Source organism: Crocuta crocuta, unplaced genomic scaffold (genome assembly GCF_008692635.1).
Source record: "Crocuta crocuta isolate KB4526 unplaced genomic scaffold, BGI_CrCroc_1.0 scaffold77, whole genome shotgun sequence".
NCBI lineage: Eukaryota > Metazoa > Chordata > Mammalia > Carnivora > Hyaenidae > Crocuta > Crocuta crocuta.
In genome coordinates, this window is record NW_027532172.1 from 671,172 (window position 1) to 696,356 (window position 25,185).

Below are 25,185 nucleotides of genomic sequence, written 5' to 3' on the forward strand. Positions count from 1 at the left end.
TATAGTCGGTGCTCGAAATAATCTTTGTTCACCGAACTGAATTTCCGCCAAGCTCCTCCAGGAATGAAAGGGATAATCCCATCCCTGCCGTTTCAGGGTTTGGAAGGTCCGTGCGGATATTCTTGGCAGATTCAGAGGGGTTTCATCGATTCATGGCCACCGACCTTGAACATGAGGACACCGTGGAGACAGCGAGTTTTGGTCCTGAGAACAATCTGATTGTCACTGGGTCCCGGGATGCACTCATTCAGGTCAGAGGTCATCACTCCGCCTCTGGAATCCAAAAGAATGATTCCTTCGAGGGTCTTTTGGCTTTGCAATACAGAGATTCATAGAAACTAGCGCAACAAAATGGGGCAGGTCACTGGGAAGATGTGGGGGAGGGGCCCACCGAGACCCAGGAAGGAGATAATAGCATTCCCACAGAACCTGAAAAACGGGGAGGATTTTGGCCTTCAGAGTGGAGCAGGGTTGGGAGGAAGTGGAAGAAAATTCCCACTGAGTTCAAAGTTCTCCCTGTGGTAGGAAAATTATGTGATAAAGAGCAGTTCTCTAATGTTCTGGCCTTCGGAGCTCCTTCAAGATGTGGGTTATATCAATTTGGTTTATATATTTATGTATTTGAACAAATGATTTATTTGAGGAATAGTTTAAGGATGTACAGAAGAGTTGCCAAGCAAGTGCAGAGAGTCCCTGTATTTATATATATCTACTCTACACCCAGCTTGCCTCGACATTAACAACTTATGTTACCCAAGCCCTTTATCAAACTAAAAAGTGTATATTGGGACAATACTATTAGTAACTGATCTGCAGACTCTGTTCTAGTTCCACCAGCTTTCCCACAAATGCCCTCTTTTTCTTTATTCTGGGATCCAATCTAGGATCCTATGTTGCCTTTAGTCTCCCCCCGGTAATTACCATATTACACATTAGAGATGAGGAAATCCGAAAATACTTCTCCCTTGATTCATGAACATTACATGTCAATGTAATAACACACGTTTATGAAAATCCTATAGTTTCTGAAACAAACAAAACTCAGGAGAAGAGTGGCATGATTATGCATTTTGACAAATCTCTTTCATGTTTGGCTCGATAGGAGACCATTGGCTTCTCATATTCAATTCTGTATTCTCTGGTCTGGTGTAACTCCACCACTCACTTGTGAGAGGAAGAGAGTAGGAAAGGCAATGGTATCTTGAATTACGATGAGGGGCACCTGGGTGGTTCAGTTGGTTGGGCGTCTGACTTTGGCTCAGGTCATGATCTCACGGTTTGTGGGTTGGAACCCCACGTCAAGCTCTGTGTTGACAACTAGCTCAGAGCCTGGAGCCTGTTTCGGATTCTGTGTCTCCCTCTCTCTCTGACCCTCCCCTGCTCACGCTGTCTCTATCTCTCTCTCTCCAAAAAATAAAAATAAAAAATTGAAGACATTGAATTACGATAAAAACCATTAGATGCCTAGAGGTACCTTCCAGGGGTTCCCTGGAACAAACTTTGAGAACCACTGTGGTAGTGGCTTGGTGAGGAATGGGGAAGTTTGAGGGGGCAGAGAAGGCCCTTGAACTGCAGCCTGAGGATCCACCACGGGTGGACAAATGGGTTTCTGCATATTTCTTAGCTATGACAGTGTAAGAAAGAAGTCAGCTCTGGCCCTCTGCTGTGCGTCTTCAGGTGTGGAGTCTGTCGGAACAGGGGACCCTGCAGGATGTTCTGGAAGGCGTCGGGGCCCCTGTGAGCCTGCTGGCCTGGGGCGGGGCCTTGGTGGCATCTGCTTCCCGGCAGTCCTCATCTTGTAAAGTCTGGGACCTCACGTCTGCTCAGAAGCCGAGGGCCTGTACTCCATTTCTGGATCGCACTGGCCTCACCGCGGTGTCACACAACGGAAGCTACGTCTACTTCCCCAAGATTGGGGACAAGAACAAAGTCACCGTTTGGGACTCAGCGGAAGGTGTGTAAGAGACGAGCACGGCCGTTTGTGTGGGAAGCCCGTCTGGGTCTGCTGGGGTTATTGTAACCAGACACCATAGACTGGGTGGTTTAAAGAACATTTATTTCTCACGGTTCTGGAGGCTGGGAAGGCCGAGGTCAAGACGCTGGCGGATCTGTATCTGGTGACAGCCGGCTTCCTGGTTGCAGATGGCCTCTTTCTCATTATGTCCCTGAGCACAGAGAAGGAAGCAAGACTTCCCGTCCCCTGTTTCAGGGCACTAATCCCGTCGTGGGGGCTCTGCCCTCAGGACCTGAAGTCACCCCCAAAGCCTCCCGGCCGACACCATCACATTGTGGGCTAGGATTTCGACATGTGAATCTGGGGGACACATTCCGTCCGTAACACCCCCATAACTCCAGTCAGGTTGACAGTAGCTAATAGAAATCAGGACTTGATTGGATAAATTTCCAGCCTGTGGGTAATTGACCATCTGGGTGTCAATCCCTGTTTTGGTTCGGGTTTCCTGGACATGATGGGGATGTTTGCACGAGGGGTGTGTTGAGGGAGAAACCTGAGCAGGGGTGAGCCAAGCAGGCAGGAGCAGGGGGAGGGCTGGGCGAGGAGGTGGGCTCAACCTGATCCTACAGGGGCCCGGAGTATAAATTGCACCTGTTCCATCGTGAAGCAAGAGGTCTAGTCTTTTGTGTCCCCACATCAGGCCGTCACTGGCTGCAGGCACGGCCCCCCAAGCATTTTGAGATGAGGGGCTCCCTTCACCTGAGGGCCTTCGATCTGGGTACCCAGGCCTCTAAAGGGGGTCTGGACGCGTCACCAACTGTGTTTGCTGTAATCTCCATGGGGGCGGATGGAGGTACAGAAATCCCTTGTTAATGGTAATATGAGAAAAGAGATTCACTCTCAGCTTCCCGCTTTCATGGATTTGGCAGATGTTGGTTAGTGCTGGCCATGGGGCCAGGCTCTGGGGTTGACAGTGAGCAAGACCAATGAGGTGACAGTGCTTGAGGCTCTTGCGTGCTAGTTGAGGGGCGGAGCCCAACACAAAGTCATGGGGCACGGTGGAGAATGACACACAAGCCCACAAACTGAAGCCCGTGGGCCAGATCGGACACACTGTGTGTGGCTTGTTGGGGGCTCCAACCTCAGGGTTAAGTGGTTAAGGGTTAAGAGCAGACAGCCTGCAAGGCAAAAATAGTTACTCTCCAACCCTTTACAGATGTTTGTAAACGCCCGGGATGGGAGATCATGCATGTCCACACGTCCGCTTGTCCCGATGAGTGTTAAGCAGGGCGGTGGGGAACACGGATGACGAAGGTGGTTTTTAAAACCCTTAAAAATAAGAAAACTGTGACGCAAGCCCGTTCCTCTGAGCTGTTCTTGATGCGACCTTCTCTCCATGTCAGGTGAGGAGAAGGACGCCCTGGACACCTCCAATGAGGTCAGGTGCCTGGAGGTGGCCCAGCAGGCCAATCTCCTCTTCACCGGCCTCGTTTCGGGGGTCGTCCTGGTGTTCCCCCTGAATTCCAGACAGGACGTGATGTGCATCCCCCCTCCCGAGGCCCGGAAAGCCATCAACTGCATGGCCCTGAGTCAAGGCGAGGAGCACCTGGCCATCGCCTACGACAGCATCGTCCTGGTGCTGGACATCAGCCCTGGGGACCCCTGTCCAGTTATCGACGGGCCAACATACACCTTCTACACCCAGCTGCCCGAGACCATCTCCAGTGTGGCCGTCCTGGCTGACTACCGTGTGATCTACGGCATGACCAACGGCGACCTCTTCCTTTACGAGTGCGCCAATTCCAAAGTGTTCCCTCTGGAGGCTCATGGGAGCCGGGTCACCTGTGTGCAGGTCAGCCACAAGGAGCAGCTGGCGGTCAGCGGATCCGAGGAGGCCCTGCTGTGTCTCTGGGACTTGCAGTCCTGCAAGTGGAAATTCGAGATAAGCTGCACGGTGCGTGGCTCACGCCGCGTGCCGGCTAGGTCCCGGTGCTAGAAAGCTGATGACAGGTGTCCTGTAGTAAGCGCACCCCGTGTGCCATCGCCCAGAGTCAGGAGCAGGGTGAGGCCAGTGAGAGGCACTCGCCTTGGGAGCAGAGTTTAAGGGGCTGCCAAAAAACCTCGGCAATCAAGAGAGATGCTATTTTAATGCAATGTTTACAAAAATCGAAACAATTTTTCGATGCAAAAAATACCCAAAAGAACAAAATATATTTAAAAAAAAATTTTTTTTTTTTTTTTGAGAGAGTGTGAATAGGAGAGGGGCAGAGAAAGAGGGAGACAGAGGAATCCGAAGCAGGCTCAAACTCATGAACTGTGAGATCATGACCTGAGCCGAAGTCGGACACAACCGACTGAGCCACCCAGGCACCCCAAGATGTCATTTTAAATAAAGACAAGATCAGATCCTGTACGACCCACCCCTGCTTCACCATCTTTACCCTGATCCTTATAGCCATTCTTGCGCCCAAGAGTTTTGATTTCTAGCTGTGGCCAGGGCACACACACTGACCCAGCTCACGGAGCCACGTTCTCAGAGGGGAGATAGTGTGAGCTCTGTGAGGGCTCACAGAGGTGAGAGCTTTTGTGTTTTGCTTCCTGAGGTGGCCCTCATCCCTAGGAAAGCTCCCGACTGGTCCTCAGGGCTCAACAAATATTTGTGGAATAAAAACAAAGTAGCAAATACATGATGGGGCAGCGAGCAACAAGAGCTTTGAGGAAAAATAGGGCAAGGTAAAGGGGGTAGAGCCTGCTATTTCAGAAGGTCAAATAAGTCTGGAGGAACAGCATTCTAGGCAGAAGAAACAGCGGTTGTGAAGGCTCTGAAGAGGGAAACTGGCAGCTCACTCCCTAACATAGGGAGCATCTTAGAGTCCACACTCCACATCCCAGAAGGAGCTGTTATAATCTTTTGTATCAGGAGAATTAAGAGCTGCAATAAATATATTCATATTATATAAAAATGCGTATTAAAATATCCTTCTATAATTTAATCCTGACAATGATCTTACACGGTTGGTGTTAACTATTCCAGCTTTTCAAATGGGGAATGAAGACTGTACCTTTGGTTGTAAGATGTAGAAATTATTCATACACATGGGGAGATGATCTTGTAACTAAGAGAGATAGGACGGATCGTTTCGTCTTAAACGGCTTTCATCCTGGGGCGCCTGGTTGGCTCAGTCAGTTAAACGTCCGATTTTGGCTCAGGTCATGATCTTGTGGGTACGAGCCCCACATCAGGCTCTGTGCTGACAGCTCAGAGCCTGGAGCCTGCTTCCAATTCTGTGTCTCCCTCTCTCTGTCTCTTCCTCAAAAAAAAAAAAGAAAAAATTTTTAAAAAAAGAGGCTTTCATCCCATCTGACATTTATTTTTATGGAGCTACTCTGAGGCTGGGCTGTAAGTAATCTTTTGTCTTGTTGAATGGGAAATACCACTACAGCAGTTAAATACACCTAGCTTTTTGTTTTTGTTTTTTAAATTTTTTTTACTCTTTATTTTAGAGAGAGAGGGAGGGGTGAGAGGCAGAGAGACTCTTACGCAGGCTCCGTGTGGAGCCTCCTCAGGGCTCAATCCCACGACCCCGGGATTGTGACCTGAGCCGAAATCAAGAGTCAAATACTCAACTGACTGAGCCACCCAGGCACCTGTTTTTTATTTACTTATTTATTTATTTATTTCCTGGTTTTGTTTTTCAAATTTTAATATTTTGTTTTATTTTTTTAATATAATTTATTGTCAAGTTGGTTTCCATTAGAACACCCAGGGCTCATCCCCACAAGTGCCCTCCTCCATGCCCATCACCCCCTTCCCCCCATTTTTGTTTTTAAATAAACTTAATCTTGGCATGATTTTAGGTCTACAGAGAAGTTGTAAAGATAGTACAAAGGTTATCCTCTACACACTCCTCACCCGGCTTCCCTGCTGTTGACATCTTATGTGACTAGAGCACATTAGTGAAAACTAAGAAGTTACCACGGGGACAGTACTGTTAACTAAGGTACCAAGTTGATTAGGTTCATATGTTTTTCAACGAATATCCTTTTTTTTTTTTTCCTCTAGGACTAGGATGCATACTGCATTTAGCAGATAGCATTTAATTAAAGACCATTATAGCTGGGGCGCCTGGGTGGCTCTGTCAGCTGAGCATCCAACTTCGGCTGAAGTCACGATCCCATGGTTCATGAGTTCAAGCCCCGCATTGGGCTCTCTGCTGTCACCGCAGAGCCTGCTTGGGATCTTCTGCCCATCTCTCTCAATCTCTCTTTCTTTCAAAAATAAATATACATTTTTTTAAAAAAGACCCTTATAGCTAATGCTTTTATAGTGGGGTCACTTAAGAAATTAAAACTGATAATACCTGCTCTCCAAGCAAAATGCCTGTAAAGCTCTCAACCCAGTCCGTATGAAGACGTGTTTTGGCCCTGGGAATATTGGCCCCTGAGATCTGTCCAAGGTTTCATTGGATCCGTTTCCCTGGAGGGCTTACAAGCTTGGCTTCCTATGCAGATGTCTTGGGGTGGGTCCCCTGGGTGACTTTCAGTTTGAAATCCAGATCACCTTGTCTTTTTTTCTTAATGTTTTATTTATTTTTGAGACAGCCAGAGCATGAGTGGGGGAGTGGGGCAGAGATAGAGAGACAGACAGACAGACTCCAAACCGGCCCCAGGCTCCCAGCTGTCAGCACAGAGGCCGGCACGGGGCTCGAACTCACAAACTGAGCCGAAGTCGGACGCTTAACTGACTGAGCCACCCAGATCATCTTGTCTTTTTCAACAGAATTCTTACTGTAGAGGAGTCCAGTGTGTCTGCTTCTCCAAAGATGACAAGTACGTGTACGCAGGCTTGAAGGATCGCTCCATAATCGTCTGGAGTGTGCTGGATGGTGAGTCATTTTGCTTTGAGGGCAAGGCCGAGCTGAGATCTGGAGAGGAATGCCGTGTTTGGGCTCTGCTCTGGTCTCCCCTAGCTGGGTCCCTCTGCTTAGAGAGGTATCTGCAGGTCACGAAGACAGCCCCCTCCCATCTCTTCTAGATCCATGCTCTGGGTACCTGGAACATTCTCCCCATGGGGGATGGTGCCCTCTTTAGGACCTGGGCAGCTCTCTTCTCCAGGTCCATCCTTCTGAGGGTGGACTCTGCCCCTAGTGTGAGCACCCCGAGACTTGGGGGTGGCCACGGGATGATGAGCGTGGAGTCTGGGTGCATGAGCTGGGTAAGCGTTTCACATGCGTATGTGTGAGGCCCCCAGGAGTGCAGGATAAAGCTGAGTGTGGGTGGAGAAGAGGGCCAAGCCACAAAGAGCTGGGGACCGGCTCTCACACACCGTTACATTCCAGTATAGAACTGATGAACCTGAGAATTCTCGACCCAACATGACCTTCCAGGTGGCTCTGGAGGTACAGATAGAGCCTATTTCACTGCATAGTTTATTATCTAGATTTCCAACATGTACACATTGTGCCTTATAGGATGTGGGCCCTGATTTCCTCTTGCCCCAGGCCCCGTAACTGATAGGGGGGACTTGCTTAAGACCAACCATTTTGAAAACCTCACATCCCTTAGTCTGGTCAGTATTACCGTAAATGCATATTAATGAGAGTGAGCATTTCTTGTGTACTGTTACTGGGCCATGTAATTCTCTTGAAAGCCACCTCGTTCTACAGGGCAAAGATTGAGGCTCTGAGAGGTGAAGTGACCTGCCCAAGGTCACACAGTGAGGCTGGTCTGCCTGATCCCCATGGTCACCTTTGTCATCCTCCTACAGAATCTTCTATAAAGAAGGGAACCCTCATGACACTGGGCAGGGCATACGTGCCATAGCTACCCCCATGCGACAAGTTCAGGGAGGTTAAGAGATTTGTCCAAGGTCACAAAGCAAGTAAGTGGGTGAATGGATATCAGGCAGACTGGAATACATCGTAGTCAAATCCAATGCAATCCAGGGGAGTGTAGTTTCATCCTTGGGGGCGGAGATGCCTGGTTAAAAAAAGTTACAGATGGCTTTGACCCTGAGGTCTGTGGATTGTGGCCTTCAAGCCCAGCCTGGGCCGGTTCACAGCCTCTCTTTCTCCTCCTCCTCCTCCAATAATAATATTCACTGAGCTCACTCTGGGCTGAAACCTATATACTGAGGCACCTGACACACTCGACATCTTCGAATCACAGAACTCTCCTTAGCAGGCAGGTTCAGCTCCTGTTCCCATATTGCCCGTGAGGCAGGAGGGACCCCCAAGAGTTTAGACGTTGTGTCTAAGCTCATAAGAGGCATAGGAAGGACGTGACCCATGCAGCCAACTCTCAAATGTGCGAGACTGGATCTCTGTGGCCCCCATGGTCTCATGTGTGCCCTGCCTCCCCCCCTCCAAAGGCACCCTGCTTGCTGTCCAGTTTGTTCACGCCGTGGTCAACAGAATCATCCCAACTTCCAACGGCTTCATCGCCCCCACGAGACACGGCTACCTCGTCCGCGAGCGTTTCCAGTGCCCTGCGTCAAGAGCCTCGCAGCAGGACCCTCTCAAGAACTTCAAGAGGGCAGTGTGGAAGGTCAAATGCAGGCAGAGAGAAGAACTGGCAGCTGTTGTAGGAGGCCTCCAGGACTCGAGATCTGCAAGCGCCCAGGGAAGTGAACGCAAATCGAACAAACGCTCACAGGTCTGCCTGCTAGTATANGTGGGGCAGCAGACTCCAGGGACTTAGCCCCCATTCAGTCTGGCTGAAGCAAAGAGAGTGTACGTGTTGATGTATATCCGGACCCAAAGCCTCAGATTATATGACTCAGACCCTGTTTCACACCATCTTTCCGCTCCTCTCTCCTCCTGTTGGCTGCGTTCCAAGGCCTGCCACCCCTAGGTTAGCAACACGACAGCCAAGTTCAGTAGAAGAGAGACCTTCCCTTCGCCAGCAGTCTGGACCACGGTGCTGGCCCCGATTCGATTGGCCCAGCGGGCCCATGCACCTGTCTCTGGGAGAATGCAGCGCTGTGACTGGTCGGCCTGACAGCGTGTCCCCAGGGGCTGAGGGTGGAGTCAATACTGCCCAGCCCTGTTGCCCAAGAGTGGGTGGGGGGGCTGCGCCCGGAGAGAAACCGGGGTGTGGTACAGGGCAGAGGGAGGTGGACGGATGTAGGACTCCTCAAACCACAGATGTGGACCACAGAGCTTTGTAATGACTTTGTAAAGCATCAGGTGCTATTGTCTGATCCTTATCACAGCCCACACGTCAGGGAGGGTAGGAGTTTCTGCATCCATTTCACAGACAAGGACACTGAGCCTTGGCAGGTAGCTGTGATTTGCTTACGTTCACAAGCCTGGGGTGCAGCGGCTCTGAGAGACGAGAGCCAGGAGCTTTCTCGTCTCAGTCCTGTCGGACCACCTTGCTCCAATTTTAGTCTCAGAAACGTGACCGCCTGTACCACAGGTGACACACTCAAACGCCCACGGGGACCAGTGGATAATCTAGATGATCACCAGGGGCCCTGGTGAGCAGCAGAGAGTGGTAGAGACGGTGGGGACTTGTGGAGGAAATGTGCCTCTGCCCTGGGTGGGCATGGGCACGGGCACCCTGACTCTACCCCAGAATGGCCGTGGGGAACGCAGCTCGTCGGTGCCAGCTTCCTGTCGCTCTAAACAAAGCCAGAAACCCCGACTTTTGTGTCAAATGTTTCCCATTCTTTTTTTTTCTTAATTTTTTTTTTTTTTTTTTTTTTTTTTTTTTTGNTAATGTTTCCCATTCTTAAACGTTGACAATTGGCTCAAATTTACCTCTCCAGGCACATTGACCCTGTGTGTCCCTAGTTCAGGAGCTGACTTCATGACTCAAGCCAGCATGAAAATGACAAACTCGTTATATAGTTCTTCCATCCCGACTCCCTGGCTCACAAACTTTGAAGATAAAGATGTTCTTTTATCTTAAAACCTGGAGCCCTTGGCACTGGACAGAAAAAGCTGCGGACATCTCTTCCTGAGCTTTTGGACACATCTCTGCCCCGTGCAAGTTCAACAAATGAACTATTTCTCTTCCGCTAAAATGGGTCTTTCTTCTTTGCCCACAACCTTCTGAAAGCCCCACTGGCTTCTGGGGCTTTTGCTATAAAGATAGGAAAGTCCGAACCTCGAAGGTTCTATTCATGCTATTCCCTCTGTCCCCTATCGGATTCCAGACAGCTTCAGAACAAGCAACCTTAGAAACAGAGGCTTTTAAGCTAGGTGTGACCCTATCGACTTTCTTTTTTTTTTTTTTTTTAATGTTTTATTTATTTCTAGGAGAGAGAGAGCGTGAGCAGGGGAGGGTCAGAGAGAGAGGGAGTCACAGACCGAAACAGGCTCCAGGCTCTGAGCTGGCAGCCAGCACAGAGCCCGACGCGGGGCTCGAACCCACGAACCGCGAGATCATGACCTAAGCGAAAGCTGGACGCTTAACCGACTAAGCCACCCAGGCGCCCCCTTATCGACTTTCTTATTCAGTAATTTCCCAAAATAGGGTTCTGAGGAGGGCTTTGGCATTTCTGCAGATATTAGTATCAAATCCCGTTTTTTAAAAAATATTTTAAGCCATAATTTAAAAATGCCTGTTCAGCTGGGTTAGGAAGCAGGTTTTAAGGTCACAGAGATAACTAACTTAGGATTCTCCAGAAGATTTTGAGGGGAGCCCTTGAAGAAACAGCAACTCATTGCCAGCTTACTTCTCTGTGAAATCAGGGGCTTTACCCAATGCAGAAATAATAAGGTGGATGTTGTGACAGAGTTAAGATTTCAGCTACAACGTAGGGTTTTAAATGTGTGTGCATCTCAATAGCCTCAGTGAGAATCCATTGTTTTTACGTAAATACTAATTTGAACAAAGAAATTTTACTAATAAAATGCTACTCTGAATTGTTGTAATGTTGAAGTTTTTGCAGTGAACTTTCATTTGCGAAAGAGTCTGTTGCTATGAATGTTTGACAAACCCTGGGCTTTTTTAATTTTTTATTTTTTTAAATGTTTATTTATGTTCATGGGGGGGGGAGAAGGAGAGAGAGAGAGAGAGAACAAGCAGGGGAGGGGCAGGGAGAGAGGGAGACACAGAATCCAAAGCAGGCTCCAGGCTCTGAGCTGTCAGCACAGAGCCCGACGTGGGGCTCGAACTCACAGAACATGAGATCATGACCTGAGCCAGAGGCAGGTGCTTAATGGACTAAGCCACCCAGGTGCCCCATTGTCTGACTCTTGATTTCGGCGCAGATCATGGTCTGATGGTTCGTGGGCTCAAGCCCCATGATGGCCTCCACACTGACAGTGAAGATCCTGCTTGGGATTCTCTCTCTTCCCCTCCCCCGCACTCTCTCTCTCAAAATGAATACATAAACTTAAAGAAATTAAAAAAGAAACACCAACCTAAAATAGAGTCACTTGTGCTAAGCCCTGCATTAGCAAACCAAGACTTAATACCTAATTTAATAGCACTTTTAGCCTCTCCCCAACTGTAATCTTAACCAGGAGGTCTGGAATTTCCTGGTTGGCACCAGTGAGGTAATCCACCTGATAGATTCCCTCCACCTCTCTAAAGAAAGATAAGATTATCTGTTTTTTTCTTGCCCCTTCCTGTCTATAAAATCCTTCCTTTTTTTTTTTTTTTACAGCTCCTCAGAGCTCCTTTCTGTTTGCTAGACAGGATACTGCCCAATTCATGAATCACTGAATAAAGCCAATGTAGCCTTTAAATTTCATCAGTTGAATTTTGTGTTTTTAAAGCATGGTAATCACAAGGTAAGCATTCTTGGCAAGACCACTTCGTCAAGTATCAGTTACACGTCGCTGCATAACGAAGTACCACAAACTTAGCAGCTGCAAATAACAGCCACGTATGATCTCATCATTTCTGTGGGTTATGAGTCCAGGCTCACTGTGGCTGGTTCTTTGTTTGCTCACAAGAGTCAGCCGGGCTGGTATCTCACTGAGTGACTCACAGCTCTCTGAGCCCATTCAGGTTGTTGGCAGAGTTACGCTCCTTGCTGTAGGACTCTGGACCTCTGCTCCTAGAGGCTGCCTCTGCCCACAGGCACTCATGATATACCTGGGTTCTCCTTCAAGGCCGACAGGATAGTATCTTTCTACTGTTTCAAGGCTCTGACCTCCAGATTGTCCTTTAAAGGTTGCTCCTGGGGCGCCTGGGTGGCTTAGTCGGTTAAGCGTCTGACTTTCGCTTAGGTCATGATCTCGCGGTTCGTGTTCGAGCCCCGCGTCGGGCTCTGTGCTGACTGCCAGCTCAGAGCCTGGAGCCTATTTCAGTCTGTGACTCCCTCTCTCTCTGACCCTCCCCTGCTCACGCTGTCTCTCTCTCTCTCTCCTGGAAATAAATAAAACATTAAAAAAAAAAAAAGTAGTTTAAAAAAAAAATAAAGGTTGCTCCTGATTAGGTCACGCCCACCAAGATTATTATCCCTTCTCATGAACTCAAAATCAACTTAAGGGGACCTTAAACACACCCGCAAAATCTCTTCACCTTTGCCATGTGGTATGAACTCATCACAGAAGTGACGTCCTATAGCCTCGCAGGTCCTGCCCACACTCCAGGATGGAATACGTATTGGGTGGGAATCTCCAGGCCCGCTTTAGAATTCTGTCACAACGTGTGATTCTGGACTTTAGAGCTTTTGGTCATAAAGTTTGCCATCTGGAGGGGCTTAGATTGGTTCCAAATAGTTATCTTTTGATCTTGTCTTTTTAACCTAGCCAAAATACTGTTCAGAGAAGACCTACCTATGAATCTTACCATAATGCTATTAGGTTTGTGAAACAGTAAGGAAATTAGTGTTGGTCTAGCAAAACTGCCAATGTTGAGTTTTCATTTAATCTGTGTGAGATGAGAACCGCAAAGGACTTAGCATTTTTTTAAATGTTTATTTATTTTGAGAGAGAGACAGACAGAGTGCAAGTGGGGGAGGGGCAGAGAGAGAGGGAGACACAGAATCTGAAGCAGGCTCCAGGCTCTGAGCCGTCGGCATAGAGCTGGACGCGGGGCTCGAACCCACGAACCGTGAGATCATGACCTGAGCCAAAGTTGGAGGCTTAACTGACTGAGTCACCCAGGTGATGCAGAGTTTAGCATTTTTCACGCTTTATAAAAACAAGAAGGAAAGAGGTCTGTGGACGAAAAATGTCCCGTACGTGCTCGCACAAACACCCAAGGTGAAATTGGCTTGGTGGTTTCCTGTTCTCCGAGTGAGGGCTTCCTCAGGGAGATCTGTAAAAAGAATGGAAACCTAAAAGTGATCCTTGAAATGTGAATAGACTTGGGGCGCCTGGGTGGCTCAGTCGGTTAAGCGTCCGACTTCGGCTCAGGTCATGATCTCGCGGTATGGGAGTTCAAGCCCCGGGTTGGGCTCTGTGCTGACAGCTCAGAGCCTGGAGCCTGCTTCGGATTCTGTGTCTCCCTCTCTCTCTGCCCCTCCCCTGCTCATGCTCTGTCTCTCTATGTTTCTCAATAATAAATAAATGTTTTAAAAAATTTAAGAAATGTGAATAGACTCACACTCCTTGGAGGCGAGGAGGCATGGACTGAGGACCCTGCAGCGTGTCTAAAGCCCACACGTGCATCTGGTCCTCTAGGCCAGTGACTAGTAGGTTGCCAGGAGGCGTGGGTGTGAAAATCACTATCCAGCCATCTGGTGGCCCCAAAGGGTTCAGGCCCTCTAAGCTGATGTTTATGCAGGAATGCGCTGAAACTGAGCTGAATCCCTTTCTGGGCTGGGAGCCATGAATCCTGGAGGCTTTCTTCCTCCTCCTCCCCCTCTCTCCCCCCGCCTACCCGGCACCACATTCTCTCTGCCTCACCTTTTGAATATTGCTGCCTTCCACCCCCTTCTCTCCACCTCCACGGCTCCCCTCCTGGTCTAAGCCACCAACCTCCTTTGCCTAAATGACGAAACACCCTCCCTACACACTCCCTGGCTTCCCTCCCATCGCTTCCCTGCAGAGCAGCTAGGGCATTCGCTTCCAAATTCAAAGCTGCTCAAGCAGCAGCTTGCATAAAACCCATGCGCGATTTATCCCGGTGTGAAATGCCAAGACCAAGATTTGTAACTCACCCCACGAGGATGAGTGCTCTGCCTCTTCTGGTCTTGCCTCGCGTATCCTACACCTCTGCCCCCACTGCCACCCCCGACTCCTCTCCACTCCCACAACACCCGGGTCTCTGGCTCTCTCTAAGTTCAAATGCACCACGTTCTTTCCCATTGAAGGGCCCTTACACAGCGGTTCCTTCTGACTTTCATGCTGAACGCCCACACACTCGTTAGAACTCAGCTGGAGTGCCACCTTCTCCGGGAAGCCTTCCCCATCCCCCCTAGACTGGGTTAAATCCCTCAGGGTGGCGGGTAGTATTTTCCGAAAATGGTCGTGGCAATATTTCCTGTCCCCTGTGCTATTCCAGAACCTGGCCACTGCCCAGGAGTCTGTCTGCCCTTCTTTTGAATTTGGGAGGGACTTTGCAAAGGCTACAATGGAAATGTGTGACTTCTGAGGCTGGATCAGAAAAGGTGATCAGGCTTCTGCCTGCTTGCTCGCTCCTCTCGGGACAATCGTTCTTAGAACCCAGCTGCTGCAATGCTCAGGGAACACATAGACGCTGCAGGTAGGCGCACCTGGCAGCCGCCATGGCAAGGGTCTCCACCGACAGCCAGCAGCAACTGGCAGAATCAGAAGATTCCAGCCCCAGTCTTCCAACTTCCCAGTTGACATCAAGGGGCCAGCAGGAGCTTTCCTGCCAAGCTGCCCGACTTGCAGATTGCAGAGCAAATAGATGTGGTTATTTCAGTCCTCTGAATCTTGGGGTGGTTTGTTACACACAGCAGCAGTAACTGAAATATAGTGACTGTTACACTTGTACCTTCTCTTTGAAGTATGTGTGACAGTTCAAACTACATTCGTGTGTGTGTGTGTGTGAGTGATTATTGGATTCCCATCTTTCCGGAAAGACTGAAACCTCTACAAAGGCAAAAGCCTTGCCTGTTTTGGTCACCATTCTAATCCTGAGGCAGAGCCTGGCAAACGATGTGCTCACTGCCAATGTACTCTTGGCTTTCCTGCACCTCCTCGCATATAAGAAAGAGATGCCATTTGGTCATTGATTGAATGTTCATTCATTTGATAATGTTCACGGGTGTGGCTCTGTGTCAGGGATTTGTGTTAGAGATGAAGCACAAAAAAATGATGTACAGGGGACAGTGGGAAGACAGAGGAGGGAGGTCAGTTAGGTTGTATTTTGAAGGGTGCATAGGTGTTTTCTGGGTAATGAAGAGAGAGAATAGGGCTCCTGACCAGGGAAATGGCATGTGCTGATGCATGGGGCCAGGAAGCAGCCAGGCTGCGCCGGCATTAAAGAGAGGTTCTACATACAGAGAGGGTAGGTAGAAAATTCTGCAATAAAAGGTTTGTAAGGGCCACGTTCTTATGGCTTTCAATACTGCATGTAGGTGCGTACATTTCATCTCACAAGAAATAGGAATGACCCTGGAGGTTTGGAAACTGCTGTGGTTCTGAGAGCACCAGGGCTAGGAAAAGTGGCCAAGAGGCTCCTGAACTGGTGGCACCTGGGCAGCTCAGTCGGTTAAGCGTCAGACTTCCACTCAGGTCATGATCTCACGGTTGGTGAGCCCAAGCCCTGAACGGGGCTCTATGCTGACAGATCAGAGACTCCAGCCTGCTTTGGATTCTGTGTCTCCCCCTGTCTCTGCCTCTTCCCTGCTCACACTTTCTCAAAAATAAATAAACATTTAAAAAAAAAAAAAAAANTCACTGGGTAAATGATGGAATCAGGACTAGGGAAGTGAAGAGAGAAGTGGAACTAAGAGCCATTTAGCAAAAATGCACTTCGCAAGGCCCCATGTGGTGCCGTGTGCCCATGTCCCATTGTCGCATCAACCCTATAAATCAGGGGTCCACAAATAGCTTTCAGTAAATATATCAGGCTCTGCACATCTTAGGATCTGTCACAGCTGCTCACCCTGCTGTCGTAGTGCAAAAGTAGCCACAGATGATAGGTACGCAAGCGGGCGTGCTCGTGTTCCAGTAAAATTTTAATTTACAAACACTGAAATTTGAGCTGAAGAAATTTCACGTGTCACGCAATAGTCTTCTCTTTGGAGCTGTTTCCAACTTTAAAAAATGTAAAACTCACTCCAAGGTTTGCTTGCGGAGCCGGACAAAAACATGAGGCACGTCTCGGTTTGCTCGCTCCTGCTATATAAGGAATTGGTTAGCATTTCAATTTTAGAAGATCCCGGAGCAAGTCCCTCAAGNCCAGGGACCCTCGTCCTCCGCCCCCTCCTCCGCCGACCCTCTCCCACTGGGACCCTCTCCCTCCTTGCAGGTGGAGGACGCCCTCACCTACCTGGACCAGGTGAAGATTCGCTTCGGCAGCGACCCCGCCACCTACAACGGCTTCCTGGAGATCATGAAGGAGTTCAAAAGCCAGAGGTACCCGCGGGACCCCTCCCCACCCCAGGGGGGCCGCCCGGGGCCGCGATCCGGCCGAGCGGGGTGGGAACCCCCATCCCGGCTGCCTCTCCGCCCCGGTCGGGTGACCTTGGGCAGGTCGTGGAACCTCTCGGAGCCTCCGTTCCTTCTGGAAAAAACGGGAGTGTAGAGTCCCTCCCCTGTGGAGCTGTTGTGGGATTCCTGGAGAGAGAGCAGGGATGGGGCGAGGCGTCGGCGGGAGAAAAGTCCACAAGTGCGGAGTCGGGTTCTGTCGTCCCCCGAAAATGATCTTGAAATGAATTTTGTTCATCGAGCATTTTTTTAGATTAATTTTAATTTTTTTAAGGACTACGTTAAAAGGTTGTTTATCTCCATCATTGAGTGTTTTGGCGCCCTCTCCCCCTTTAAATCTTGTCATTGAGGTGAGGGCCTCACCCTCTGCACCCCAGTCCCAGGCCTGTTGGGAAGTAATGCCCATAAAATGCTTCGTAAGGGACCTGGCACATAGAAAGGTTTTAAAACACACAAACTGATTTTGTGGGCCCACAATCAAGAGGGTTGGAGATAGATGGGGGCCTAGAGATCACACCGTCGCTTGACAGGGGGCTCACTTAGGCTTGGGGGGGCCAGGGGCTTGCCCAGACTAAACTCGGGGGCCGTGGGGACTAGAATTTCGGCGCTCTGACTCTTAGGTTCCCGCGGGTCACATTCCCACCGTGCTGTTCCCCCCTCTGAGGAAATTCGGTAGGGCTGATGCCAAGGCCTTGAGGGAGCCCCACTGCAGCCATGACGGAGACCCCTGGCATAGTTGTGCAACCGACACTTGCCGTGCCTTTGGTATTCATGCCTTGCCGTCACTTGCTGGGCTCAACACCTGTGTCATAGTTTATCACGTTGCTTAGAGGGCTCTTGTCTCCTGCCTCTTCCTGGAGTCGAGCATTCACTTGGCTCTGCTGACATTTTCAGAACCGAGTGCATGTGCTTGGAAGTGTTTTGGGGGAGCTATGCCGTGCAAATATCCTGTGGTTCTCCCTGGGAGGGCCCAGCGAGCCCGAGGCTGGCTGCTGTGGCAGCAGATTACACATCACACCCGGGCACGTCGCAGGGTGCCTTGCAGTCCTTCGAGAAGCTCCTTAGGTGGCACTGGCAAGCGGGTCGGGAAGAGATTTCGCTCTCGGCGCGCTCCCCTGGACCCTTCTACCCACCTCTCGTTCTCCTCTGTTCCAGCATCGATACGCCCGGGGTCATCCGACGTGTGTCACAGCTGTTCCACGAACATCCTGACCTCATTGTGGGATTCAACGCCTTCCTTCCCCTCGGGTACAGGATCGACATTCCCAAGAATGGCAAGTTAAACATACAGTCGCCTCTGTCGAGCCAGGTATGCTGCCGTTGTGGTTGGGGCAATCTGGCCTTAATGTGGCACGTTGGCACTCAGCCCCCGGGCCGGCCGGGCGGTGCCTCTCGCGTCCTGCGTCGCNCTCTTTCCAGACCTGCCGCTCGCTTCTATAGCCCAGATCAGAAGAGAGCAAAATACCCACCCCGCTGGCCTCTCTGCCCCGAATCGGTGGATCGTTTGGAGGGTTTGAATCAGGAGTGGGTGCGTGCGTTTGTGTCGGGGGTGGTGTTGGGGGGCGCGTTCTCTTAAGAGTTTTATGTCCTGTCAAAATAACCACCCCCGGGCCCCAAGCTCTTGTCCTGAGGCTTTCCCTGTGAGCGGGCCCTGCCGGCCACGCTTGTACTTAGGCATGTGGTCTCTTCCGTCACTCTCGGTGCCGCCCACAAAATAAAGCAGTGGCGCTGCGTGTGTGGATAGCCATATCCCTGTTGCTGTGCCATAGTTAATTGCCACCGGGGTCACCGGCTGGTGACTTTGCTTCCTCTGCTGTCCTGCAGTCCATTCTTGCCAGAGCTCACCAGACCCCCTGAGAAAACAGAAGCCTGCATGAACTCTACTTTTGTAGAGTAACCATGGTCTTTTTCTCCACCTTGGCCCTGATGCTTCAATGCTGTGCTGGGGGTGGAGCCCAGGGGGGGCGTCTGGTGCATTCAGGATGTTTAGAAGCATCTGGGCACTCCACCTGCTAGGCCCTCACCCAGCGGCAATGGCCAGAACTGCTACCAGACGTCAGATGCCTCCTGGGAGGAAAATGGCCCCCATCATGATCCAGTGGAGAGCGTACACCAGCTCGTTCAGCCTCTTGTGTCTCTGGCCCGGGGGGTTGGGTTTCTGGCGGGGAGCATTTTGTGGGTTTCGCCTCTGATGAAAGCGTCGGATTTGGAAAGAGAACAGCCAGAGACGGGTGACGGCGACAGCCCTCTCGAGAGCCAGGTTTTATAAAGGAACTTGGGAGTGTGGGGCCGCTGAACAGAGCCCTTCCGGTTCACGTTCACAAGCGGAGCCCCACGATCCGGAGGTGAGGCCTGTGGCTCCCAATAGGAAACGCCCGAGCGGGGAAGGCCCCCGGGCTGATGTGCAGCGGTGTGCACAGACACGCTTTGAGTCGGAAGCGCCATCTGGACGCAGGTGTCGCTGCCGTCGCGAGAAAGGAGCCAAGGCCAAGACCGATACCACGCTCCCGGTGTGGAAACCGCCTCTCTGGATCCCTGGCCGTTGGAGCAACTCCGCTCGTGGGTCTGGATCTCCCTGTGAACCGCACGGTGGCTTCGCTCGGAGGCTGTCCTGCCCGGAACACGGCCCTGCGACTCAGCAGCTGCTGAACCCGGCTTTATAATCTTGCCGAAGCCCCGAGCCCACCGCGTCTGGAGCCCCTGTCTGCAGCCGGCCACTTTGTGTCTGTCCCCGTTGGTTTTCCAGCCTGCTTTTCAGTGCTCCTTTACACCAGGCGTGAACAAGGGGCCTCTTGGCTTCTGGGAGTCCTTCGAGAGGCCAGAGCAGCCCTAGACATTTTCTTTATTATTGCTTTCTTCTAGCTTGTTTTGAAGTGCAGCTTTTTTTTTTTCCCTCTCCACTTTTCACCTTGGGAGTCCTGTCAGCTACAGTCAAAGAGGGAGTAGCCTCAGATGGTGACAGAGAGAAATAAGGGAGCCCCACGCTGCAGGGAGCCCTCTGGGCAGGTTTCTCAGCCTTGGCCCTGTGGCTGTTGGGACGAGATCGTTCTTTCTGGAACAGGCTGTCCTGCGCGCTGCAGGGTGCTGAGTGGCCCTTCCACCCCGCCCCCCCCTCCCCCAGACAGCCTGGAAGTGTTTCCACGTGTTGCTCAGTGCCCCATGGGACAGGACCGTCGTCCTTGAGAACCCAGTGTAAGAGGAAGACGGACAGATGTGCTGTGAGGTGGGGAGTGTGGCCAGAGGAGGGTGGGGCCACGTGGTGGGGCCGCAGCCCCCTGAGCCAGCATCAGGGGGTCATCCAGGTCCCCATTGTAACCTCACCCCTTGAGAGTCCCCCAGCCCCCATCATTGTCACACCGCTGCATCTTGGATATGTTAAAATAGCAGAGCTAGGGCTTGAAGTTCAAGGTCCACCGTGTCTTGGTTTGCGTTGCCAGGCAGACGTGGGCACAGGGCAGGCATGGGCACAGGGCAGGCGTGGGCACAGGGCAGGCGTGGGCACAGGGCAGGCGGGCCGCTTGTTTGTCTGGTTCACGACAGTGCCAGGCACGTGTGGAAGGAGTAGGATGCGGCGTGTCAGTGGGGAAGTGACAGATCTCTGCGCCCAGCTTCCATTCAGACCAGCCCTGCGTCCCGGGAGCCGGCCCTTTTATGGTGGCTGCAACCCCGGCCTAGGGATGCATCGGGGGGATGCGGGTGGACAGATGAATCTGCGCGGGGCTATAGGGCTCGGAGTGAAGGCAGGGGCCGGGTGTGGGGAGCCTTGGGCCCAGGGGCAAGTGGTGGGAACCCTGCCTGGGTCTTGGGGTGGGCATGTCCTGGGCCGGGTGTAGAGCTGACGTGGGACCGCGTGGGTGTGCTTGGGAAACAGCCAGGGAGGCTGTGGGCTAGGGAGGTAGACGGGAGAGGGCGGAGGAGAGAGCCAGGAGCGTGGGGAACCCGGGGAGAGTTCCAGAAAGGCCACCCTGGCAGTGATGCCAGTGATGGACGGAGGGGATGGGAGGGTCTGGGAGGCCGAGGGGGGCCCGTGGGATCCCGGCAGAGCGGGCGGTGATGTGGGCCAAGGGCAGGGGTCCGTGGGAGCGGGAAGCCCGCGGAGGCTCCGTGCTGCTGGGCCCCTGGGCGCCGCTGGCAAGCAGCTGCCAGCGGGAGCAAAGCTTGGGAGCCGCGGGGGCACCAGGCGGCTGCTCTGTGTTCGGACTGTGCTGCTTGATGAGCTGTCCCCTCGTACACACCCGAGGCTGTGTCTAGGAGCGTATCTAACCGTGCCTGTTGGGTCACTCGGGGCAAGCAGAGAAGAGAAGAACTTGGATTGTTCTGGAAGATTTAGAGCAGGGATTGGCCCATGGGCCAGAGGCAGCTTGTATTTGTACGGATAGTGGTTTTTACATTTTCCAGAGATGACACTGAAAGTGTTTTTGGGGGGGTGCGCCTGGGGGGCTCAGTCAGTTAAGCGTCCGACTTTGGCTCAGGTCATGATCTCATGGTTCGTGGCTTCGAAACCCGCATCGGGCTCTGTGCTGACAGCTCAGAGCCTAGAGCCTGCTTCGGATTCTGTGTCTCCCTCTCTCTGCCCCTCCCCAGCTTGTGCTCTCTCTCTCAAAAATAAATTAATAAACATTAAAAAGAATGTTTGTAGGGGCACCTGGGTGGCTCAGTTCAGCATTCGACTCTTGATTTTGGCTCAGGTCATGATCCCACGGTTCATGATTTTGAGCCCCATGTCAGGCTCTGTGTTGACAACTTGGAGCCTGGAGCTCCTTCAGATTCTGTGTCTCCCTCTCTCTGCCCCTCCCCAGCTTGTGCTCTCTCTCTCAAAAATAAATTAATAAACATTAAAAAGAATGTAGGGGCGCCTGGGTGGCTCAGTTAAGCATTCAGCTCTTGATTTTGGCTCGGGTCATGATCCCACAGTTCATGATTTTGAGCCCCATGTCAGGCTCTGTGTTGACAACTTGGAGCGTGGCGCTGCTTCAAATTATGTGTCTCCCTCTCTCTCTACCCCTCCCCTGCTTGTGTGCTCTCTCTCTCTCTCTGAAAAACAAACGTTAAAAAAACCATCAAATTTTAAAACTGTGATAATACATAGCCTAAATTCACGTTCTGTAACTAAAGTATACAATTCGGTGGGTTTGCCTATGTTTACACAGCCACCAATGCTAATTCCGGAACATTTTTATCACGCCAGAAAGAAGCCATACCTCCCAATTCCCCCCTGCCACCAGCCTCTGGTAACCACTAATCCACTTTGTCTCTGTAGATTTGCTTGTTCTGGACATTTCATTTTAGTGAAATCACGTATAACTTTGTGTCTGGTTTCCTTCACTAGCATTATGGTTTCGAGCTCTAATTTCACTTAATATGTGTCAGAGCTTTCTTCCTTTTTTTAAAAAATATTTTGTTGTGGGGCGCCTGGGTGGCTCAGTCGGTTAAGCGTCTTGACTTCAGTTCAGGTCATGATCTCACGGTTCGTGGGTCCGAGCCTGCTTCAGATTCTGTGTCTCCCTCTCTCTCTGCCCCTCCCCAGCTTGTGCTTTGTCTCTCTCTGTCTCAAAAATAAATAAAAAAACATTAAAAAAATTTTTTAAATATTTTGTTTTTAGTTTTATTTTAGAGCACACGAGCAGGGAGAGGGGCGGGGGGNGCGTGCAGAGAATGTTAAGCAGGCTCCATGCTCAGTGTGGAGCCCGATATGGGGCTCGATCCCATGACCCTGGGATCATGACCAGAGCTGAAACTGAGTCAGATATTCAGCTGACTGAGCTGCCCAGGGTCCCCTCTTCTTTCCTTTTTATAGTTGAATAACAGTCCATTGTATGGTTGGAGCGCATTGCTTGTCCTTCCCTCCGTTGGTAGACGCTTCTCCGCACGCCTGTTCTCGATGCTCAGTACATACCCAGGAGTGGAATTGCAGGGCCACGTGCTGACTGTTTAACTCCCCAGAGAACCACCAGACTGGCGGCAGGGCGCTGTGTGGCTGTCTTTGCCAAGCCCTGGCCTTGAGGAGGCTTCTCCACCTTGTGGCAGTGCCTCACTCCAGGGCATTGGAAGGGGCACGCCCACGGTGCTTGAAAATGCCCCCTAGGGGTGGTGGGCAGCTCCGATGAGCTCACAGCCGCCTGCCTCTGAAGCACGTCTCTGCTCCGGGGCTGCTCCATCCCCCTAACCCTCTCTGGCTCCTTCCGCAGCCAGGCCAGCACACCTGGAAGGAGTGTGGTGCAGGAGATCAGCAAGAGCGTCCCCAGAGGGCCCGAGGATGATGCGTCCCACTGCCGGGGAGAGACGCGATCTAGGATCGTGGCTGCTGCAGGTCTTCTGTGTCTCTGCTGGTCTCGGCTCGGACTTTTCTAGAGCTGCTTCTGCACCCGTGTTTTGGGCTGAGTTGTGTCCTCTCCCCAACGCCCCCCCTCCCCATTCATACGCTGAGGCCCTAACCCTCAGTTCTGTTGTGGCAGCGGCCCAGTCTGTGGTGTTGTGTTCTGGCGGCCCGAGCAGCGTGGCACACCCGCCCAGATGACCGCGAGCAGGCCGGACAAGTGCAGCTGTCACGGTGACGGCCCTGCAGCTGCGTGCCCAGCACTCCCCTTCCTGCCGGAGTCCTCGGGTCAGTGCTTGGTGCCGTGTGTGTCGCTGCCCGCCGAGGGGGATGGGAGCACCAGGCTGTTTGTTCCGTCTTCCGTTCGCCTGATGATTCCCAGCAGTGGATAAAGCCTACTCTGTCCCAGGCTCTGTTCCGGGCACTTGGGATACGGCAGTGATGAAGCTGCATCTCTGCCCTCAGGGCGTTTGCCGTCTGGTCAGGGGTGAATAGACAACGAAATTAGTACGTTGCTAATGTAGCTTATGTGTAGGAAGGTGACACGTGCTGTGGAGAAAAATCGAGCAAGAAAGGGGCTCCGAGTGCTGGGAGACAAGGCCATTTTAGTTTGGCTGAAGCAGTTCTGGAAGACTCGCTGAGAACATGTCCCCACAGACACCTGAAGCTGAGTTGGAAGGATCCCAACCTGCCAGAGAACCGGCCTCTGCACACGGCACCTGCCAGAAAAACCCAGCTTCTGCACACAGCACCGCAGGATGAGAACCGGCCTCTGCACACGGCACCGCAGGATGCCGGGGCCCTGCCCCTGACAGCCCGGTCGTGGTTTGTGGGGAGTCCTCAGAACCACGCATAAAATTCCAGTTTAGAATCATCAGCATCCCCTTCTTCATGGGGTGGTCCTGTCCCGCCACAAGTTAGGATTCTGGGCTCCCAGGAGGGAGACGTGTGGGTCTGTTTTCTTTTATTTGTACAGACAGGAAAGCACGCGGATGGAGGGCAGGCATGACGACTGGCCAGGACCCGTCTCTTCTCCCAAGTGACGTGCCCCGGACTTAGCACCTGAAGTCCCACAGTTCTGGACAATATGGGCGGCGCCCCCCCCCGCACCTCTGGAGCCCCAGCTGTCCCGGCACTGCTGACAGCATGTGCTTTCACACCTCAAGACAGTCTTGCTGAAGTGGGGTGGCCAAAGACGTGGGAAGACTACTTTTTTTTTTTTAATGTTTATTTTTGAGAGAGAGAGAAAGAGTGTGAGTAGGGGAGGGGCAGAGAAAAGGAGACACAAAATCCAAAACAGGCTCCAGGCTCCTGAGCTCTCAGCACAGAGCCCGACGCGGGGCGGGAACCCACAAGCCGTGAGATCATGACCTGAGCCGAAGTCGGATGCGTAACCGACTGAGCCCCCCAGGCGCCCCTGGGAAGACTTCTTTTGTAAACAGCTTCAAACTTCACTCCGAACGGGATCACACAGTCCACTTCTCGTGTCTTTCTCCTGAATGCTAACTTTTCAAGGTGTCTGGTTGTCCATTAAACTTCCTGTTCTTTGATCAGAGGGAGGCGAGTTCAAGAGACTCACCCAGGAGGACCCGGCAGACTCACAGAGTGGTGGGGGGAGGAGTTACCTGCACATTCTGTGCAGGGGGGTGGGGGGCCTGCTTCCCTCCCTCCAGGCCCCCCTGCAAGGACCGGTTTCCTGCATCTCGTTAAAAACCCGGGCTCCGCGCAGGGTTCTGCGCTTGCTCTCGAGCAGGCGGCAGCTCTGCCCAGCCTTCCTCACCCCTGTTCCCGGCCTCGTGCTGTTCGCAGGAGAATTCGCACAACCACGGCGACTGCGCGGAGAACTTCAAGCAGCAGCTGCTGTACAAGGAGGACAAAGCCCAGGCGCCCCTGGAGTCGGATTCCGTGGAGTTCAACAACGCCATCAGCTACGTGAACAAGATCAAGACCCGTTTTCTAGACCACCCGGAGATCTACAGGTCGTTCCTGGAGATCCTGCACACCTACCAGGTGAGCCGCCTCCTGCCACCCCTGATGGGCGCTCAGGGCGCCGCAGCCCGGATGTTCACGCTTTCTGGTCTGAGTTCAGTGCAGTGCAGTGCAGTGAAATCTGTCATTTCTGGTNCCTGTCTCGGTGTCCAACTCAGTGCCTGCCACTCAGTCTGCAGCCATCACCACCACCCATTCCCAGAACTCTTTTCGTCTTGCAAAACCGAGACTCTGTCCCCGTCAGACACTAACTCCCCCGGCCCCTCCCCCCCATCCTGCCGTCTGTCTCTGAATTCACTATCCATAGATCTCGGTGGATCATGGTCACACGTGGGACCCTAACCTTTTGTCTTTTTGTGTGTGGCTTCTTTCATTCACCATGATGTCCTCAGGGTCGA

At 51.9% G+C, this 25,185-nt stretch overlaps 2 protein-coding genes across 2 annotated transcripts in view; both read left to right on the plus strand.

The window, feature by feature from the left end:
* The window catches only part of NWD1 (NACHT and WD repeat domain containing 1), a 51,280-nt gene extending 39,643 nt beyond the window's left edge, over positions 1 to 11,637 (plus strand). The window contains exons 12-17 of the mRNA XM_077777058.1: positions 97 to 251; positions 1,678 to 1,954; positions 3,358 to 3,908; positions 6,735 to 6,840; positions 8,325 to 8,608; positions 11,574 to 11,637. Of these exons, the coding sequence (XP_077633184.1) occupies positions 97 to 251; positions 1,678 to 1,954; positions 3,358 to 3,908; positions 6,735 to 6,840; positions 8,325 to 8,608; positions 11,574 to 11,624 (1,424 nt within the window). The 3' untranslated portion in view covers positions 11,625 to 11,637. The remainder of the gene's footprint in view (positions 1 to 96; positions 252 to 1,677; positions 1,955 to 3,357; positions 3,909 to 6,734; positions 6,841 to 8,324; positions 8,609 to 11,573) is intronic.
* Positions 11,638 to 16,143: 4,506 nt separating this feature from the next.
* SIN3B (SIN3 transcription regulator family member B) overlaps positions 16,144 to 25,185 on the plus strand; it is a 38,352-nt gene continuing 29,310 nt past the window's right edge. Inside the window, 4 exon segments of the mRNA XM_077776995.1 lie at positions 16,144 to 16,158; positions 16,304 to 16,410; positions 17,638 to 17,791; positions 24,608 to 24,808. Of these exon segments, the coding sequence (XP_077633121.1) occupies positions 16,144 to 16,158; positions 16,304 to 16,410; positions 17,638 to 17,791; positions 24,608 to 24,808 (477 nt within the window).